This window comes from Carcharhinus amblyrhynchos, unplaced genomic scaffold, assembly GCF_965287045.1.
Source record: "Carcharhinus amblyrhynchos unplaced genomic scaffold, sCarAmb.v2.hapA scaffold_53, whole genome shotgun sequence".
Classification (NCBI taxonomy): domain Eukaryota; kingdom Metazoa; phylum Chordata; class Chondrichthyes; order Carcharhiniformes; family Carcharhinidae; genus Carcharhinus; species Carcharhinus amblyrhynchos.
In genome coordinates this window covers 400,156-421,476 of record NW_027649794.1, presented here as the reverse complement: position 1 = coordinate 421,476, position 21,321 = coordinate 400,156, and the positions used below count along the sequence as shown (strand labels likewise).

General features: G+C 47.6%; 1 protein-coding gene across 1 annotated transcript; it reads right to left on the bottom strand.

Moving 5' to 3' along the window:
• Nucleotides 1-46: 46 nt before the first annotated feature.
• Nucleotides 47-18,232, bottom strand: LOC145337601 (C-X-C chemokine receptor type 3-like). Its single transcript, XM_080182394.1, has 2 exons — nt 18,167-18,232; nt 47-1,977 (listed from the first exon to the last, which is right to left on the bottom strand). The coding sequence occupies exons 1-2, from the start codon at nt 18,206-18,208 to the stop codon at nt 913-915; spliced, it is 1,107 nt and encodes a 368-aa protein (XP_080038520.1). The 5' UTR covers nt 18,209-18,232; the 3' UTR covers nt 47-912.
• Between the last annotated feature and the right edge of the window lie 3,089 nt (nt 18,233-21,321).

Genomic DNA, 21,321 nt, shown 5'->3' with positions numbered 1-21,321 from the left:
TGGTGGGGGGAGGGGGGACGGGGACGGGGGTGGAAGGGCTGACAGAACATCTGTACCCTGGCTGTAGGGAGCTGCACAGTGCAAGTTAAATGTAGGGGAACATAAGAAGCTGCTCTCAGTAATGGCCACGTATTTATTTATTTGTGCCTCAAGGAGACTTAACGCCGCAATGAAGTTACTGTGAAAAATGCCCCGGTTCCCACACTCCGGCACCCGTTTGGGTAAACTCAGGGAGAATTTAGCATGGCCTTTTGGACTGTGGGAGGAAACCGGAGCACCCGGAGGAATGCAGACATGGGGGAGAATGCGCAGACTCCGCACAGACAGTGACCCGAGGCAGGAATCGAATCTGGGTCCCTGGCAGTCTTGAGGCAGCAGTGCCACCATGCCCACTCTGGGAACTATTGGTCTTAGGGGTTAACCGTTGGCAACCTGGATCAAATGGGGACAGTCCGCAGGAGGGGGGGGATGCTTTGTGCCATTAACCAGACGCAACGGAAAAGCTCAGGTATCCTTCAGGGATACTTCCCAGTCAGGGACTCCAGAGACATACAGTAAATAGTTGACTCTTAACTGCTCTCCCCCCCCAGCCCGTGCCTCACTAAGATGGGCGAGCAGAGCACTGAACTGGAAGGGTAGTTAAGGATAGGTCAACAATAGTTGATGCCTACATCTCGGGAATAGAATAGCAAAGGAAAGAAGCAGATTTGACCAATCGTTCAATCATTTTCCCTGTGGAAGGCAGGTTGTCAGATGGCAAATGTTCACTGAAAGTCAATGGAAGTCATTCGGAGAAGCTTATCCGCAAAGATCAGCGCAATTCAGTATTTCTCCAGTCCCCTACCACATCCCTCTCTCAGTCTTCGGGGAAAATCAGTGGTTGGCCAGGGACCAATGCAGCCCAAAGATCCTCTACCATATCATTGAGTGGGAGGTAGAGGTTTCCGAGTCGGAGATGGCGGACGATGCTCGGTTGCTTCTCCCCACCCGGCGACTGGCCACCAGCCTCTTCTTCAAGCAACCCAGGTTCACCATAACCTTCACCATCTCGTGGCGGAAGCGGACCCCGATGAAGGCGTACAGGAGGGGGTTCAAACAGCAGTGGACCAGCCCGAGGCTCTGGGTGATGGTACGGCTGATGTCCAGGATGTTCAGCATGGCGCAGTAGGTCTCGATGGTGCCCAGCGACTGGAGGGTATCCACAAAGAGCACGGCATTGTAGGGGAGCCAGCAGGCCACGAAGACCACCACGAGGGCGACCACTACCTTCAGGGTCTTCTGCCGCTCGAACATCTGGGCGTGACACAGAGTCTTGAAGATCATGCAGTAGCAATACAACATGGCCGCCATGGGGATGAAGAAGCCAATAATGTGGTGGGAAAGGCGGAGGGTCATCTTCCAGGCACCAGCGCTGTCTGGGTGAAAGATGTAGGTACACACCGTCGAGTTAAGGTAGCTGGAGTTGTACTCTTCACGGAAAATGAGGTCGACCAGCGCCAGGAGGAGGCAAAACACCCAGACCAGGAAGCAGGTGAGGCGGATGTAGATGGGCTTACGCTTCCGGTACATGTGGATGGCGTGGACGATGGCCAGGTAACGGTCGAAGCTGATGCAGATGAGGAAGAGGATGCTGCTGTACAGGTTGAGGGCAAAGATGGCGCCGATCAGCTTGCACACGAAGGTGCCAAAGACCCAACCATTCACCGCCTCCACCGCCCAGAAAGGGAGGGTGAAGACCAGCAGGAGGTCAGCGATGGCCAAGTGCAGGATGAAGGTGTCCGTGATGGTCCTCCGAGCTCTCTTGTAGCGGCCAAGGATGAGGATCACCAACACGTTCCCCAGAACGCCCAAGAGGAGGACGAAGGAGTACAGAATGGGCACAAAGACCCGGGCGAAGTTCTCGACTACAATGGGCCTGCAAGGCTGCGCTTTAGAAAAGTCAAGATCTACACCTTCATATTCATCATAGTAACCGGCCTTTAAAAAGAAACAGAAAAGAAATATTACTTCACACGCCAGGCCTTTGATTTAGCTTCACGTACTTCCTCCTTCCCCTGGACGGCTCGCCTCTTAGGGATGTGTGACTCACTTTGCGAAAGTCCCTCGCTCGGGCCAGGAGTCGCTCCATGTGGAAAAGCCGTGCAAAACTGTTCGATATCCAGGACAGGCCCGGATTTCCGCCCCCCTCCCCCACCCCCCCCAGTGCACAGGATTAGGAGCACGGTCTAATCGAGGGGGTTTCAGATGGTTCTGTGGAGAGAAGCTACGTTCTTCTGGTGATGAGCGGAGCCCAGGGCAAAGGAGCCCGCAATCTTCAAATCGGAGCCAGAGTGTTCAGGGGGAAAGAACTTCCTCACGCAAAGCAGAGTGGGGATCCGGATGTCTGGGGGGTTCGAGGCAGGGGAGGTGAATATTAAAATATTGAGATGGGTAGATTTCTCTTTGATTGGAGGATTAAAGGTAACAGAACTTCAGAGAGTGGACAGTGTTAGGATACGAAGCAGACTTGTGAAAGGGTGGGACAGACTCAAGGGGCTGAATGTACCTCCTCAGGTCTTACGTTGCTAAGCAGGCAATAGGGTGTACGCCTGTGTAGCAAGGAGGTACCACCAATTGTGCAAATCATAGAATCCCCACAGTACAGAAGGAGCCCATCGGGTCTACACCGACCACAGTCCCTCCTAACCCCATGCATTTACCCTCCTAATCTCCCTGACGATCTAGGGGCAGTTTAGCAAGGCCAATCCACCTAACCCGCACATCTTTGGACTGTGGGAGGAAACCGGAGCACCCGGTGGAAACCCACGCAGGCACGGGGAGAATGTGCAGACTCCGCCCAGACACTGACCAAGCTGGGAATTAAACCTGATTCCCCGGCGCTGTGAGGCAGCAGTGCTAGCCACTGTGCCACTGTGTCACCCAATCACCAGGACAAGGGAGAGAATACAACAGTTCCTGATCCAATAACAGCTAAAGGAGAACTCAGGAAGCAGCCAACTGGAGACCAGGGTTTAATTCTCTAACAGTATAGCTCTGAGGGTGTTCGCCCGCAGACTGTGGGATTGTATCCCTGTGATTCTGGGTGAGACGGAGACTGCCGGTCATCAGTGACTCACCAAACACACATCATCAATGTCAGACAACTGTCTGGTCAACAAAAATCAAACCACAAACTAGATTAATACTCAGATAGAAAGGTCCGGTGTTAAATCAGAGCTTTCATTCTCATGGTATCTGCATTGTTAAACAACTTATTTACTGTCCACTCCCTGGGAGTGTTTGATGAGGATAGTGTAGAGGGAGCTTTACTCTGTATCTAACCCCGTGCTGTCCCTGTCCTGGGAGTGTTTGATGGGGACAGTGTAGAGGGAGCTTTACTCTGTATCTAACCCCGTGCTGTACCTGTCCTGGGAGTGTTTGATGGGGACAGTGTAGAGGGAGCTTTACTCTGTATCTAACCCCGTGCTGTACCTGTCCTGGGAGTGTTTGATGGGGACAGTGTAGAGGGAGCTTTACTCTGTATCTAACCCCGTGCTGTACCTGTCCTGGGAGTGTTTGATGGGGACAGTGTAGAGGGAGCTTTACTCTGTATCTAACCCCATGCTGTGCCTGTCCTGGGAGTGTTTGATGGGGACAGTGTAGAGGGAGCTTTACTCTGTATCTAACCCCGTGCTGTACCTGTCCTGGGAGTGTTTGATGGGGACAGTGTAGAGGGAGCTTTACTCTGTATCTAACCCTGTGCTGTACCTGTCCTGGGAGTGTTTGAAGGGGGACAGTGTAGAAGGAGCTTTATTCTGTATCTAACCCCGTGCTGTACCTGTCCTGAGAGTTGACCCCAGCATCATTTACCGTGATGAATTGGGAAAGTAAGATCAGCATTGAATGAGATGACACCCCTTGACCAGTTGTGTTTTCCAGTCTTTAATGAGAACTTGATGTGATTGCGGGAATTGAGTTGGTGAAATTCAGATTTGTAATAGAGTATGGTTAGAAATTTGATGATGGAGACAAAACAATCAAACGCAAACCCCAATTGCGTCATCAGCAGCTGTTCCATCGCACGTCACTGTCCGTTCACAGTGAGGCTATCTTCTCGCATTGAGCAATGTTCTCTGCTTCTCTTTGTGAGGGGTGGGGGGTTGTTGTCTTGTCTACTGTGATTTTACCAGAGCCAACAGCACAGCCAGTGAAAGCAGGCCTTCCAACCCTATCCACCATGGGCAACCATGATGGATTGAGAATCTGGCATAATGGATAGTGAGGCCCAGTGTTGAAGACACCATCCACTCATCGATGAGTCATTTACACCGATGGCTTTGATCCATAAGAACATAAGAAATAGGAGCAGGAGTAGGCCATCTAGCCCCTCGAGCCTGCCCCGCCATTCAATAAGATCATGGCTGATCTGAAGTGGCTCAGTTCCACTTTCCTGCTTTCTCCCCATAACCCTTAATCCCCTTGCCTACCAAAAACTTATCTACCCATGTCTTAAATGTATTTAGCGAGGTAGCCTCCACCACTTCAATGGGAATTCCAGAGATTCACCACCCTTTGAGTGAAGAAGTTCCTCCTCAACTCTGTTCTAAACTGCACCTCCCTTATCTTGAGACTGTGCCCTCTAGTCCTGCTGTCCTTTCTCAGCGGGAAGAATCTCTCTACCTCTACCCTATCCATCCCTTTCATTATCTTATACGTCTCTATAAGATCCCCCCGCATCCTTCTAAACTCCAACGAGTACAGACCCAGTCTATTTAGTCTCTCTTCATAGTCCAACCCCCTCATCTCCGGTATCAGCCTAGTGAACCTCCTCTGCACTCCCTCCAAGGCCAAATATCCTTGTGTAAGTGCGGCGACCAAAACTGCACACAGTACTCCAGCTGCGGCCTCACCAGTGCCCTGTACAGTTGCAGCAAGACCTCCCTACTTTTATATTCAATCCCCCTCGCTATAAAGGCCAGCATCCCATTCGCCTTCTTGATCACCTGCTGCACCTGCAGACTGGGTTTTTGCGACTCATGCACAAGGACCCCCAGGTCCCTCTGCACCGTAGCATGCTGCAGCTTTTCGCCCTGTAAATAGTAATCCCTCCGACTATTATTCCTGTTAAAGTGGATGACCTCACACTTGCTAACATTGTACTCCATCTGCCAGGTCCTCGCCCACTCGCTCAGCCTATCTAGATCCTTCTGCAGACTTTCCACACCTTCCGCACAATTTGCTTTTCCATTCATCTTTGTGTCATCAGCAAATTTCGACACCCTACACTCAGCCCCCTCCTCCAGATCATCGATATAAATGGTAAATCCCCAAGCATCTGACAGCCGGGTACCTCCCACACCTATGTTATGCTGGGTGCAGATCGATGAGCTCAGTGTCTGAAGATTCCAAGAAAGATTTTGGTTAGGCCATTCATACTTTCCAGCCTGTCCCTCCATTCATCTGATGACTTTAATCAGGCAATTGAGGTGGGCCTGTTAGACTATCAACTCCCTGATTAAGAGCCAAATTGACAGGCCAATCAGGTAGCCCCTGCTTTGTATGTGTCAGTTCCTCTGGGACTCTGAGGGTAGATTACTAACTGAAAACACTCTGTAATCTGCTGTCAGACTTATCGAGAAAGGGATTTTAGTGAAGGGACTTTGTGGATTTATTACAATTCATCACATACTTCCACTTCACTTTCCTGTCTGTTCCCCGCATCCCGAGATTCCCCGAATGACCAGAAATTTCTCCATCCTCAGCCTTAAATCTCAGAATCCCCTCCAACGCAGAAGGAGGCCATTCGGCCCATCGAGCCTGCACCGATTCTCCAACAGACCATCTTACCCAGATCTTCATCCCTGCCCTTAACCCCACACATTTACCATGGCCAATCCACCTAACCTGGCCACCTTGGGACACTAAGGGGCAATTTGGTAAGGCCACTCCGCCTAACCTACACATCTTTGGATAATAGGAGGAAACCCACGCAGACACAGGGAGAATGTCCAAACTCCACACAGGCAGTCACCCAAGGTCAGAACTGAACATGGTGCTGTGAGGCAGCAGTGCTATCCACTGTGTTAACCATTGTGCCATGGAATATATTCCAACTAACCCTCTGGAGTAAAGAATTCCAAACATTCCCAAGCCTTTGAGTGAAGAAAGGAGGTTCTGACTGGGGGGAGTTTGTGGCAGGGTGCTATTGTTATTGGACTGGTAACCCAGGGACCCAGAATAATGTTCTATGGATCCTGGTTTGAATCCCACCATGGCAGATGGTGAAATTTGAATTCAATAAAAATCTAGAATTAAAAATCTAATGATGACTGTGAAACTATAAGGGCGCACTGTGGTAGGGTGGTTAGCACCACTGCCTTACAGTGCCAGTGACCCGGGTTCGATTCCAGCCTTGGATCACTGTCTGTGTGGAATTTGCATGTTCTTTTTATGTCTGTGTGGATTTCCTCCGGGTGCTCTGTAAGACCATAAGACATCAGAACAGAATTAGGCCACTCGGCCCATTGAGTCTGCTCTGCCATTTAATCACGGCTGGTATTTTTCTCATCCTGCCTTTTCCCCATAACCCCTGATCCCCTTATTAATCAAGTATCTACCAATCTCTGTCTTAAAGACACTCAATGACCCAGCCTCCACAACCTTCTGTGGCAAAGAGTTCCACAGATTCCTCACTCTCTGGCTGAAGAAATTCCTCCTCATCTCTGTTTTAAAGGATCGTCCCTTTAGCCTGAGGTTGTTCCCTCTGGTTCTAGTTTTTCCTACTAGTGGAAACATCCTCTCCACATCCATTCCATCCAGGCCTCGCGGTATCCTGTAAGTTTCAATAAGATCCCCCCCTCATCCTTCTAAACTCCAACAAGTACAGACTCAGAGTCCTCAACCATTCCTCATACAACAAGCTCTTCATTCCAGGGATCATTCTTGTGAACCTCCTCTGGAACCTTTCCAAGGGCCAGCACATCCTTGCTTAGATCCGGGGCCCAAAACTGCTCACAATATTCCAAATGGGATCACACCAGAGCCTTATACAGCCTCAGCAGTACATCCCTGCTCTTGTATTCTAGCCCTCTCGACATGAATGCTAACACTGCATTGGCCTTCCTAACTGCCGACTGAACCTGCACATTAACCTTAAGAGAATCTTGAACAAGGATTCCCAAGTCCCTTTGTGTTTCTGATTTCCTAAGCATTTCCCCATTTAGAAATTAGTCTATCCCTCCGTTCTTCCTTCCAAAGTGTATAACCTCACACCTTTCCACATTGTATTCCACCTGCCACTTGTTTGCCCACTCAACCTGTCCAAGTCCTTCTGCAGCCCCTCTGCTTCCTCAATACCACCTGTCCCTCTACATATCTTTGTATCATCTGCAAACTTAGCAACAGTGCCTTCAGTTCCTTCTTCCTGATCGTTAATGTATATTGTGGAAAGCTGTGGTCCCAGCACTGGCCCCTGAGACACACCACTGGTCACCGGCTGTCATCCTGAAAAAGACCCCTTTATCCCCACTCACTGCTTTCTGCCAGACTGGTTTCCTCCCACAGTCCAAAGATGTGCAGATTAGGTGGATTGGCCATGCTAAATTGCTCCATAATGTCAGGGGGGCTAGGGTCAGGTTAAGGGGATAGGGCCTGGGTGGGATCCTGGTCGGTGCAGGCTCGATAGGCTGAATGGCCTCTTTCTGCACTGTAGGGATTCTATGACCTGGTCTATGATTAAACATTATTAATTGCCATAATTGTTCACCAATATCCTTCAGGGAAGGAAATCTGCCGTCCTTACCTGGCCTGGCCTACTTGTGACTGCAAAGCCACAGCAATGTGGTCAATTCTTAAATGCACTTCAAGGCAATTAGGGATGGGCACTAAATGCTGGCCCAGCCATCAACACCCACACCCCCTGAATAAGAATAGCACCCCTCTATCATTCTAAACAGGGGCATTAAACATTGAAGCAAAGAAGTGATAGTGAAACAGTGAACATCATTGCTTACACCTGAGCTGAAGGATTCTGCCCAAGTCTGGGTACCACACTCTTTATAAAGGATGTGTAGGCCTCTGTAAGGATGTGGAGCGAGATTTTCTAGAATGTTCCCAGAGATGGGGGTGAATCTTTTTGATTTTTTCGAATTTGATTTATTATTGTCACATGTATTAATATACAATGAAAACTATCGTTTCTTGCGCGCTATACAGACAAAATGTACTGTTCATAAAAAAGGAGAGAGTGCAGAATATCGTGTTACAGTCATAGCGAGGGTGTAGAGAAAGATCAACTTAATGTGATTTAAAAGTCTGACAGCAGCAGGGATGAAACTGTTCTTGAGTTGGTTTCTATGTGACTTCTGACTTTTGTATCTTTTTCTTGACAGAAGAAGGTAGAAGAGAGAATGTCCGGGGAGTGTGGGGTCCTTAATTATGCTTTTCCAAGGCACTGGGAAGTGAAAAGTATTGTTTCTTACAATAATATACAGACAAAGCATACTGTTCATAGAATACATAGGGGAGACAGAAAGGAGAGGGTGCAGAATGTACTATTACGGTCATAGCGAGAGTGTAGAGAAAGATCAACTGAGTGCGAGGTAGGTCCATTCAAAAGTCTGACAGCAGCAGGGAAGAAGCTGTTCTTGAGTTGGTTGGTACATGACTTCAGACTTTTGTATCTTTTTCTTGATGGAAGAAGATGGAAGAGAGAATGTCCGGGGTGTGTGGGGTCCTAATTATGCTGGCTGCTTTTCCAAGGCAGCAGGAAGTGTAGACAGAGTCAGTGGATGGGAGGCTGGTTTGTGTGATGGACTGGGCTATATTCACAACACCTTGTAGTTTCTTGCGGTCTTGGGCAGAGCAGGAGCCCATACCAAGCTGTGATACAACCAGAGAGAATGTTTTCTATGGTGCATCTCTAGAAGTTGGTGAGTTTTGTAGCTGACATGTCAAATTTCCTTATGTTGAGGGAACCAGGAGAAGCTGGGATTGTTCTCCTTGGAGCAGAGAATGTTAAGAGGGAGGTTGAATCGAGGTGTTCAAAATCACGAGGTGCAGGGTTTGAATGAAGTGAATGAGGAGAAAGTGTCTCCAGTGAGAGGAGGCTCGGTAACCAGAGGGGACACAGATTGAAGAGAACCGGGAGAAGAACCAGAGGGGGGGAGATGAGGAGAATTTTGTTTTGGACACACAGCGAGTTGTTGTGATCTGGATGGCGCTGCCTGAAAGGGAAGCAAATCCAATCGGGACTTTCAAAAGGGGCAATTGGGGAAATACTGGATGGGGGAAAACCAGCAAGGGTATGGAAAAAGAGCAGAGATGAAAATGGTAAGAAATTAGATAGATCTTACAAAGAGCTGGCACACACACGAGGGCTGAATGGCCTCATTCTGTGGGGTAAGATTCTGTGATTTAATCAAAATGTTATCCTGAGGGTTTCAGGTTTAAGTGTGAGCAGCTTGTCTCACTGATAGCAGCTCGGGAAACATGACCCCTGAGCAGGATTAGGGTCAGAGACTGCTAAATTTGCCCAATTTTACTGACATGGCAACAGCTGCTCTGTACAGAAACCACCAAAACATAGAAGTGAGTTTACTCAATAACCTCCAGCCCTAACCTCCAAGTTTCACATGTACTTTCAGATTGCAATCTACAAGAGAAACAGTCACACTCACACTCACACACACACACACACACACACACACACTCACACACACACACTTGCGTACACACTCACACTCTCACACACACACACACTCACACATACCCACACACACTCGTGCACACACTCACACTCTCTCACACACACACACTCACACACACACACACACACTCTCACACACTCACCCACACACACTCACACAAACACACATTCACACACACTTGCACAAACACTCTCACTCAAACACACACAAACACACACACACACACTCACTTGCTCACACTTACTCTCAGACACACACACTCACATACACTCTCTTACACACACTCGCTCATTCACACACTCGCACACTCACACACACTTACACACCCGCGTTCACACACACTCACTCACACACACACACTCACATACACACTCACACACACTCTCTCACACTCACACGCACTCTCTCACACTCACACACACACACACTCACATCGACACACACACATGGGGTTGGGGACTGTGAGAACAAATAATTTACACAGTGAGTGACAATGATGAGGAACTCCCTGCCCACAAAGGACTGGAAGCTGTGAGTGTGAATGATTTCAAAATGATCGGCACCTGAAGGAAATAAACCAGTTGGGAACTTGTGGCAGAATGGGACTGACAGAATAACCCAACAGAGAGCCAAGCTGGATCTGGTGGGCTGAAAGGGTTGGGTCTGTGCCATCAGTGACTTTCTGACGGAGGAATTATTCATAGAGTGTTGGGAATCTCTAGGTACAGGGTAATACTGAGTGTTACACATAGAATGGTTAGGATATAGACTGTATTCTTCAGAAGCAAATGTAGGAACCTATGTCTGTGACTTCCTCCAGCCCCATCCTCTTTCTCTACACCCTAACCATGAATGTAATATTGCTTTCTGCACCCTTTCCTTTCCTTCTCCCCTTTTACAATATGTTTTGTCTGTACAGCACACAAAAAACAATACTTTCCACAGTATCCCAACACACGTGACAATAAACCAAATCAAATCAAATCAATTTCCCTAACTCTCTTAGCTCCTCCAGTCCCTACAATCCTCCCCATCTCTGTTACCTCCTCCAGCCCCTACAATCGTCCCTATCTCTGTAACCTCCTCCAGCCCCTACAATCGTCCCTATCTCTGTTACCTCCTCCAGCCCCTACAATCGTCCCTATCTCTGTAACCTCCTCCAGCCCCTACAATCGTCCCTATCTCTGTAACCTCCTCCAGCCCCTACAATCCTCCTCATCTCCATAACCTCCTCCAGCCCCTACACCCCTCCCTATCTCTGTAACCTCCTCCAGCCCCTACAATCCTCCTCATCTCCATAACCTCCTCCAGCCCCTACACCCCTCCCTATCTCTGTAACCTCCTCCAGCCCCTAAAACTCTCCCTATCTCTGTAACCTCCTCCAGCCCCTACAATCGTCCCTATCTCTGTAACCTCCTCCAGCCCCGACACCCCTCCCTATCTCTGTAACCTCCTCCAGCCCCTACACCCCCTCCCTATCTCTGTAACCTCCTCCAGCCCCTACACCCCCTCCCTATCTCTGTAACCTCCTCCAGCCCCTACACCCCCTCCCCATCTCTGTAACCTCCTCCAGCCCCTAAAACTCTCCCTATCTCTGTAACCTCCTCCAGCCCCTAAAACTCTCCCCATCTCTGTAACCTCCTCCAGCCCCTAAAACTCTCCCTATCTCTGTAACCTCCTCCAGCCCCTACAATCCTCCCTATCTCTGTAACCTCCTCCAGCCCCTACAATCCTCCCTATCTCTGTAACCTCCTCCAGCCCCTACAATCCTCCTCATCTCCATAACCTCCTCCAGCCCCTACAATCCTCCCCTTCTCTATAACCTCCTCCAGCCCTTAAAACACTCCTTATTTCTGTAACTTCCCCCAACACCTACAATTCTCCCTATCTCCATTACCTCCTCCAGCTCCTACACCGCTCCCCATCTTCGTAACCTCCTCCAGCCCCTACAACCCTCCCCATCTTCGTAACCTCCTCCAGCCCCTACAACCCTCCCCATCTTCGTAACCTCCTCCAGCCCCTACAACCCTCCCCATCTCCATAACCTCCTCCAGCCCCTACACCCCTCCCTATCTCTGTAACCTCCTCCAGCCCCTACACCCCTCCCTATCCCGGTAACCTCCTCCAGCCCCTACAACCCTCCCTATCTCGGTAACCTCCTCCAGCCCCTACAACCCTCCCTATCCACCATTGGCAGTTGTGTCTTCAGCTGCCTGCGAGGGAGGGGTGGGGGAGGGGAGGATGGTGGTAGACAGCTCTGGAATTCCCTCTCTAAACCTGTCCACCTCTCTCTCTTTCCATCTCTCCCTCCTTTTAAGATGCTGTTTAAAACTGATCTCTTGGACCGAGCTATTCGTGACTTAGAACCATAGAAAATTACAGCTCAGAATCAGGCCTTTTGGCCCTCCTTGTCTGTGCCCAACCATTTTTTGCCTAGTCCCACTGACCTGCACTTGGACCATATCCCTCTGCCCCCCTCTCATCTATGAAGCCATCCAAGTTTTCCTTAAGTGTTAAAAGTGACCCCGTATTTACCACTTTACCCAGCAGCTCATTCCACACTCCCACCACTCTCTGTGTGAAGAATCCCCCCGCTAATATTCCCTTTAAACTTTTCCCCCTTCACCCTTAACCCATACCCTCTGGTTTTTTTTCTCCCCTAGCCTCAGTGGAAAAAGCCTGCTTGCATTCACTCTATCTATACCCATCATCATTTTATACACCTCTATCAAATCTCCCCTCATTCTTTAATGCTCCAGGGAATAAAGTCCTAACCTATTCAATCTCTCTCTGTAACTCAGCTTCTCAAGTCCCAGCAACATCCTTGTGAACCTTCTCTGCACTCTTTCAACCTTATTAATATCCTTCCTGTAACTAGGTGACCAAAACTGTACACAATACTCTAATCGGCCTCACCAATGCCTTATATAACCTCACCATAATACTCCAACTTTTATACTGGACTCTCCGATTTATAAAAGCCAAAGTAGCAAAAGCACTCTTTACGACCCTATCCACCTGTGACATCACTTTTAGGGAATTCTGTACCTGTATTCCCAGATCCCTCTGTTCAACTGCACTCTTCAGAGTCCTACCATTTACCCTGTACGTTCTACTTTGGTCTGTCCTTCCAAAGTGCAATACCTCACACTTGTCTGCGTTAAATTCCATTTGCCATTTCTCAGCCCATTTTTCTAGTTGGTCCAAGTCCGTCTGCAAGCTTTGAAAACCTTCCTCACTGTCCACTACACCTCCAATCATCAGCAAACTTGCTGATCCAATTTACCACATTATCATCCAGATCATTGATATAGACTCCAAACACTTTGACTTGTCTCTCAACACCTCCTGACATGGAGATTTCTGGGGATGTTCGTCAGATTCTTTTCAACAATTGTTTCTGGCTGTGAAACATGTCTATCTGTGACTCAGGCACTGCACCTCTTATGACTCTTGTGACTAATGTGGTGATGTGTGGGAGCACGGAGATGCTATCAAGAAATTCAGTGGAAACAGCAGAAGGTTCAGCAGGTAAACGGAACTCTGCGAAGCATGAACAAGCACATAACACATAGAGTCACTGATTTCCTGAGCTGTTAAACAGCTTAATCAATTCAAAGAAAAAGAAATTGAAGTGTGACCGGGAAGAGGTGACAACACTGTCTTGCTGGTACAAAACCAAATTACCAGAACTGAGAACAAATTAGTAGAAGTTCAGAATAGCTCAAGTTGGCTGAAGTGACAAGATTCTCAGCAGAGAAGCGATGTGAGCTTACTGAGTTCCTTTCGCAATCGTGGGGTGCCTCAAGGCACTGTCCTGCGAGTGGCTGAACTCCAGAGTGTAACCACTGCAGTAATGAAGGAAATGATGTGGCGATGCCGGCATTGGACTGGGGTAAACACAGTAAGAAGTCTCACAACACCAGGTTCAAGTCCAACAGGTTTTATTTGGTAGCAAAAGTTACCAAATGAACCTGTTGGACCTTAACCTGGTGTTGTGAGACTTCTTACTGTAATGAAGGAAACGTGGCTGCCAATTTACGCACAGTAAGATCCCGCAAACTGGCAACGGTCGGACCATCAGTGTTTGTTTCTGGGTGGTGCTCAGCTGAGGGGTAAATGTTGGCCTCATGACGCACACAGGAGGTGGGGAGTGGGGTTGGTGGGGTCGAGAACTCCCCCTCCTGCTGATCTTCGGAATGATGTGGATGTGCCGGCGTTGGACTGGGGTAAACACAGTAAAAAAAACCTGGTGTTGTCAGACTTTTTACGATCTTCGGAATGCCAGTGGACGGATCTTTCCTGTTGATCGGAGAAGCGGGGGCAGGAATTCTCCCATCCCGCTCACCACTGGAGTCTTAGCGGGCGGGTTGCGGAGAATGTGAAACCCCAGCGACAGCCGGATGAGAATTTCCGTCTTTTAGACCAGCCGGAGAATTCCGCCTGGGGTTCTGCAGTTTGACATCTCGTCCAAGCGACAGCACCGTGGTGTTGGTGTTCATTCAGCATCTCCAGAATGGAGCTAGCCAGAGCTTCAGGCGACAATATGTAAAAGTACAACATGGGGGCAGTGATGGTGTTGTCATGGTAAATGACCTACTAGGCCAGAAGCCCAAGCAAATTGAAATGAGCAGCATTCAAATCCCAAATCCCAGTCAGTGGAATTCGTAGAATGAAAACATAGAAAATAGGAACAGGAGTAGGCCATTTAGCCCTTCAAACCACTTCTGGTGATCATGGCTGATCATCCAACTCAATAGCCTTCCTCCTTTGATTCCTTTTGAGCGGCACGGTGGCACAGGGGTTAGCGCTGCTGCCTCGCAGCGCCAGGGATCCGGGTTCAATTCCCAGCTTGGGTCACTGTCAGTGTGGACTTTGCATGTTCTCCCCGTGTCTGTGTGGGTTTCCTCCGGGTGTTCCGGTTTCCTTCCACTGTCCAAAGATGTTCGGGTGAGGTGGATTGGCCATGCTAAATTGCACCTTAGGGTCGGGGGTTAGCAGGGTAAATATGTGGGGCTACAGGTGGTAAGGCCAGGGTAGGATTGTGGTGGGTGCAGAGTATCCTCCTTCTGCACTGTAGGATTCTATAAACTTTCACCCCAAGAAATAGAAGCACGAGTTGTCCACCATCCCTTTACCTCACCGTTAAATATAATCATTGTTGTTCAAGGCCAGCCTCAACTCCTTTCCAGTGTCACTCCCCCATGATGTGGAGATGCCAATGTCGGACTGGGGTAAACACAGTAAGAAGTCTCACAACACCAGGTTAAAGTCCAACAGGTTTATTTGATACTCTGAGACCAGAACTCTCCACTCACCTGACGAAGGGGCAAACCCCGAAAGCTTGTGGGTTTACTATTGAATAAACTGGTTGGACTTTAACCTGGTGTTGTCAGACTTCTTACTGTGTCAATCCCCCATAGCCAGTGGGGAATTCACACTCTATGAATTAATAAATCTGCAATGTAAAGCTCACCTCGGTAACGGTGACCATCGATAACTGTGAACGCTCCCTCTGGCTCACTTTAGGGGGGGTAATCTGCGCTCCTTACCCGCTGTGTCCCACATATTTGAGTCCAGTCCTCCACGGCAATGTGGCTGGTAACTGCTCCTCTGAAACGGTCCAGGAAGCCGCTCAGTTCAAGGGTAATTAGAGACGGGGCAGAGAGTGCCGGCCCCTTTGAAGCCAATGATAGCCAAACTGCATGAAAGAATGAGTTGGTAAAATGCTCGGGGCCTCCTAAGCGATCTGTTATCCCTCATCACCATCATCACAATGGAGGTGAGGTTTGAAATTTGGGGTTTGAGACCTTGCCAGCCACGTCACTGCCTTCCGGGCTTGGCATCAGGTTCAACAACTTTTAATCACAATTTCTCACCCTTTGACAAAAGCAGTATTTGCCATTCACACCTCTTCCACACAGCCTTTCCTGTCACAGCCTATTTGTACTGCCCTGTCCTCCCTTCTCAATGCCTTCCCTGTACTCGCTTGTAAAATAACAATCTATCTCTAATGTCTACCAGCTCAGATAGACCTGAAACAATAATTCTTTGCTTTTCTCTCTCTCTCTCAGACTTTTCCTTCGCGATGAAACACAAGCCATGCCCTGCATTTCATTTCTCACGTTGGTTCGGTGCGTTCCCAGAGGGTCAGAGAGAGCTGGCTTCTCTCGCTGGAAAATGTTGGCTTTGGTGAAGCTGCAGGAAACAGCCCAGGGAAGTGGCATGAGGGGGGGGGTTTGAGAAACAGCGGTTCTGATGACACATCTGTTTCTGCACGTTCACCAAATGGAACTGTGAGAAAGGCAGTTGCATCAGTTCACGTTGGACAGCTCAGCTTAGCTCAGCAAAGGACATCTTTGCATCTATTTATAGATGTCCAAAGGCTAGAATTACTCAACAATTGTCCCTTCTCCCAGCAACCTTGCTCCACAGCGAGTTCGTCCCTCTGAGCCAGAAACTGGGTTCGAGTCCCACCTTGGGATTTGATGGCCAAGGAAGGTGCATTCAGAACGCAAAGACGTTGAGTGTGACAACCTATATAATCCTTCCAAACAGCCCAGGGGTTGTTGGGAAGTGCAGGAGAGACTCCTGGTTAGACATGTGATACAAAGAAAGATGGAGTCTCTGCCATAGCTCCTCAGTAAGAAGTCTCAGAACACCAGGTTAAAGTCCAACAGGTTTATTTGGTAGCAAACGCCACTAGATTTCAGAGCGCTGCTCCTTCATCAGGTGAGTGGGAATCCTGTTCACAATCAGGCCATATGATGACACAACTTACAATATACAGACACAAACTCTATTTGTAAATTGAATTTGTGTCTTTATATGGCCTGTTTGTGAACAGGATCCCACTCACCTGATGAAGGGGCAGCGCTCCGACACCTAGTGGCTTGTGCTACCAAATAAACCTGTTGGACTTTAACCTGGTGTTGTGAGACTTCTTACTGTGTTTACCCCAGTCCAATGCCAGCATCTCTACATCATAGCTCCACAGGCTGCAACAAAGCCAAAGGAACACACTGTCAACAATACTGGCCCATAACATTGCAGACCATTCAGCCCACTCCATACCTTTCTAACCCTTTCATGTGTACCTGCTCCCCCAGTCATGCATCAATGCTGTTCACCACAAACAGTGACTGTGGTAAGAGAGAGTGGGGAGAGTAGGTGTGGCAGAGAGAGAGTTAATATTGCCATTTCAATAGACAGCAAGCAGGCTGCAGAACCAATACTGGATGTCTCAAAATGCACATCGCATTGAATTACAGATCTGGCAGTCCCTACAACCCTCCCTATCCCTGTAAACTCCTCCAGCACCTACACCCTTCCCTATCTCTGTAACCTCCTCCAGCCCCAACACCCCTCCATATCACTGTAACCTCGTCCAGCCCCATAAACTCTCCCTACCTCTGTAACCTTCTTCAGCCCAAAAACCCTCCCTATCTCTGTAACCTCCTCTAGTCCTAACGCTCCTTATCTCTGTAACCTCTTCCAGCCCTGACAACTCTCACATCTCTGCAAATTCCTCCAGCTTCTACACCATTCTGCAACCTACTCCAGCCCCAACAACTCTGCCTACCTCTGCAACCTCGTCAAGCCTACCACACTCTCTATCCCCATAACCTCCTCCAGTCCCCTACCACTCTCCCTCTCTCTGTAACCTCCTCCAGCCCCTACAACCCTCCCTATCTCTATAACCTTCTTCAGTCCCTACAACCCTCCCTACCTCTGTAACCTCCTCTAGCCCCATAACCCTCCCTACCTCTGTAATCCCCTCCAACCCCTACAATCCTCCCTATCTGTGTATCCTTGAAACCTTCCCTATCCGTGATATACCTTGAAGGGTTTGGATGGAGTGAATGAAGAGAAAGTGTTTCCAGTGACAGGAGGGTGAGTAACCAGAGAGGACACAGATTCAAGAGAACCGGGAAAAGAACCAGAGCGGGGGGGGAGAGAAGAGAAGATGAGGAGAATTTTATTTTTTACACGTAGCAAGTTGTTGTGATCTGGAAGGCGCTGCCTGAAAGGGCAGTGGAAGCAGATTCAATAAGAACTTTTAAAAGGGGCAATTGGAGAAATAAATTAATATGCATATGGGAGAGAGAGCAGGGAGGAGAAAGTGTGAAAGATAAATCTTTCAGATAGCTAGCACAGGAATGATGGGCTGAATAGCCTCTGTGGTGTAAATTGCATATAAAGTCATCACATGCTAGCCATAGTTACATAGAGAAATTATTTCCCCACAGGTGAATCTTGTTCTGTTCAATGTACATTCACTGTGATTGGGACTGTGTCTCTAAAAGACTACATTATATTATAGAAATCTGATTTGTTACATATCAATAACTCTGGTCACGTTGTTTAAATAACTTTGCTTTCACTCAAAGTTGAGCTAATAAGGAGTTTTAGAAATATTAATAAGTCAAAAATATATATAATCATCAAAGAATGAAGCAAATATGAGGAAATATTCTTACTTCTGTCGTCTGCTGTAACGGTTGCTCTGTTGTATTGTCCATTACTTTTGCTGCTGTGTTCTCAAATCTGCCGAGATCAGTGTGACAAATTGAATCTAAAAGCAGATCTGCTTAATTTAAAACTTCTCACTAACTTCCTGACCACAAGCAAGTAGTGAGTCACTGGTGAGATTGATTCAAATGACATCTTCCTAACTGGCAAGAGTTATTTCTCTGCCGATTGATCACATACAAGCTATTCAAGAAGGCAGCCCACCATCGTCTTGTCAAGGGGCAACTAGGGATGGGCAATGAATGCTGGACTGGTCAGCGATGCCCATGTTCCACGCATGAATAAAAAGGTTATATAGCCAAAAGTTTTCCCGTTCGCTGTGTTTTTCCACTGCAACCCTCCACGTTGTTTGTCAATGAATGTGCAGAGGTTAAGTTTCTGTAGCTGATAAGTCCGAGCTGTCTTCTGCTTTCCCCACCTGCACACTGGCAAAATCATGATGGCAAGTATTTACGGGGAGGGTGGGGTGGGGTGGGGTGGAGGGTGTGGCACATGAGGACCGTGATCAGATAAAATACCCCGTGCATATAGTCAGATGTGTGTTATTGTGACAGCTACTCAGAGAGATTTCGCAGCTTAGAATCTCACCCTGGTTCGTGATAAAGATGCTGACCGTGAATAGTCAGATTTAAACTATAAATTTCAATGTGGTTAGCGCCCCTACCACTGGACCAGTACAATCCTAACACTTGTTGGTCATGGAAGGGACATTCAGCGCAGTTGAATGGGCTGATAATCATAGGAACATAGAAATTAGAAGCAGGAGGAGGCCATTTGGCCCTTCGCGCCTGCTCTCCCATTCATTCTGATCATGGCTGATCATCACATTCAATATTCTGATCCCCCCTTCCCCCTTATCCCTTAATCCCTTTAGCCCCAAGAGCTAAATCTCATTTATTTTTGAAATCACACAATGTTTTGGCCTCAGCTACTTTCTGTGGGACTGAATTCCACACATTCACCACCCTCTGGGTGAAGAAATTTCTCCTCACCTCAGTTTTAAAAGGTTTATTCTTTATCCTCAAACTGCGACCCCTGGTTCTGGACTCCCCCACCATTGGGAACATTCTTTCTGAATCCATCCTGTCTAACCCTGGTAGAATTTTACAAGTTTCTATGAAATTCACTCTCACTCTTCTAAACTCCAATGAATATAATCCTAACTGACTTAGTCTCTCCTCAACTGACAGACCTGTCACCCCAGGAATCAGCCTGGTAAACCTTCACTGTACTCCCTCTATAGCAAGGACATCCTTCCTCAGATAAGGAGACCAAAACTGCACACAATACTCCAGGTGTGGCCTCACCAATGCCCTGTACAATTGCAGCAAAACACCCCTATCCCTATCCTCAAATCCTCTCACATACCATTTGCCTTCTTTACTGCCTGCTGTACCTGTGCTGCTACTTTCAGTGACTGACGCACAAGGACTCCAACGTCTCACTGAGTATCTGCCTCTCCCAATTTACACCCATTCAAATAATAATCTATCTTCCTATTATTACGACCAAAATGTGACCAAACGACACATTTATACTGCATCTGCCATGCAGATGCCCACACACTCAGCCTTCCAAATAACACTGAAGCATCTCTGCACCCTCCTCACAGCTCACCCTCCACCCAACCTTGTATCATCTGCAAATTTGAAGATAATACATTCAGTTCCCTCTTCCAAATCATTAATATAAAATATGAACAGTTGTGGTCCTAGCACAGATCCCTGCAGAACCCCACTAGTCACTGTCTGCTAATCAGGAAAGATCCATTTACGCTAACCCTTTGCTTCCTACCTGCTAACCAGCTTTCTATCCTTCTCAAGACATTACCTGCAATTCCCTGTGCTTTAACTTACATACTAATCTGTAATGTGAGACCTTGTCAGAAGTCTTCTGAAAGTCTAAATAAACCAATCCGTTGGTTCTTCTCAGTCAACTCTACTAGTTACATCCTCAAAAAGTTCCGATAGATTTGTCAAGCATGATTTCATTTTTGTAAATCCATGCTGACTTTGTCTGATTATACCACCACCCTCTAAATGTTGAGTTATGAAATCCTTGAAAATACACTTGAGCAACTTCCCCAGTGCAGACGTTAGGCTCACTGGCCTGTAGTTCCTTGTTTCTTCTCTACCTCCATTTTTGAATTCCGGGCTTACATCAGCTACCCTCCGATCTGTAGGAACTATTGCGGAGTCCAAAGAATTTGGAAAATAACCACCAACGGATCTACGATTTCTAGAACCACTTCCTCAAGAACTCTAAAATGAAGCTCATCAGGACCTGGAGATTTATTCATCTTCAATCCCATCAATTTGCCCAAAACCGTTTCTCTACTAATGCTGATTTCCCTCAGCTCCTCACTAAAACTTGTTTCTCTCAGAACTTCTGGACACTATTCATGTCTTCCTTTGTGAAGGCTGAAGCAAATTTCGTTTCTCAGTCATTTCTTTGTTTCCCATTATTCTCTGTTTCTGAGTGTAAATAGCCTACATTCATTTTTGTCAACCTTTTATCTCTTTACGTATCTATAGAAAGTTTTACAGTCAGTTGTAATGTTCTCCACTATTTTACTTTCATACTCTATTTTTCTTTTCTTAATCAATCTCTTGGTCCTCCTTTGCTGAATTTTAAATGGCTCCCACCCTCAGGCCTATTGTTTTTTCTTGCCAATTTGAATGCTTCTTCCTAGAATCTGATACTATCTCTAATTTCCCTTGTAAGTTGTGATTTGGCCACAACTCCCTTACCACTCTTCCACCAAACAGAATGAATAACTTTTGGAGTTCACCGATTTGTTCTTTAAATGCCTGCCATTGCCAATCCACTTTCTTTCCTTTCAGTTGTGTCTCCCAGTCCATCGTGGTCAATTCGTGTTTTATGGTCAATAGACTTTTAATTCCAAATTCTTTTATTGAATGCAAATTTCACCATGTGTTGTGGTGTGAATCAAACCCAGGTCCACAGAGCCCTGGGTTCATTACTAGTACAGTGACAATACCCATTCCATCACTGTTCCCCTCTGTTGCCATGGACAGAACAGGGGGCCCGATTCTCCCATTGCGACCCACAACTTTTCTGGCAGGTCAGGTCGAGAGATCCA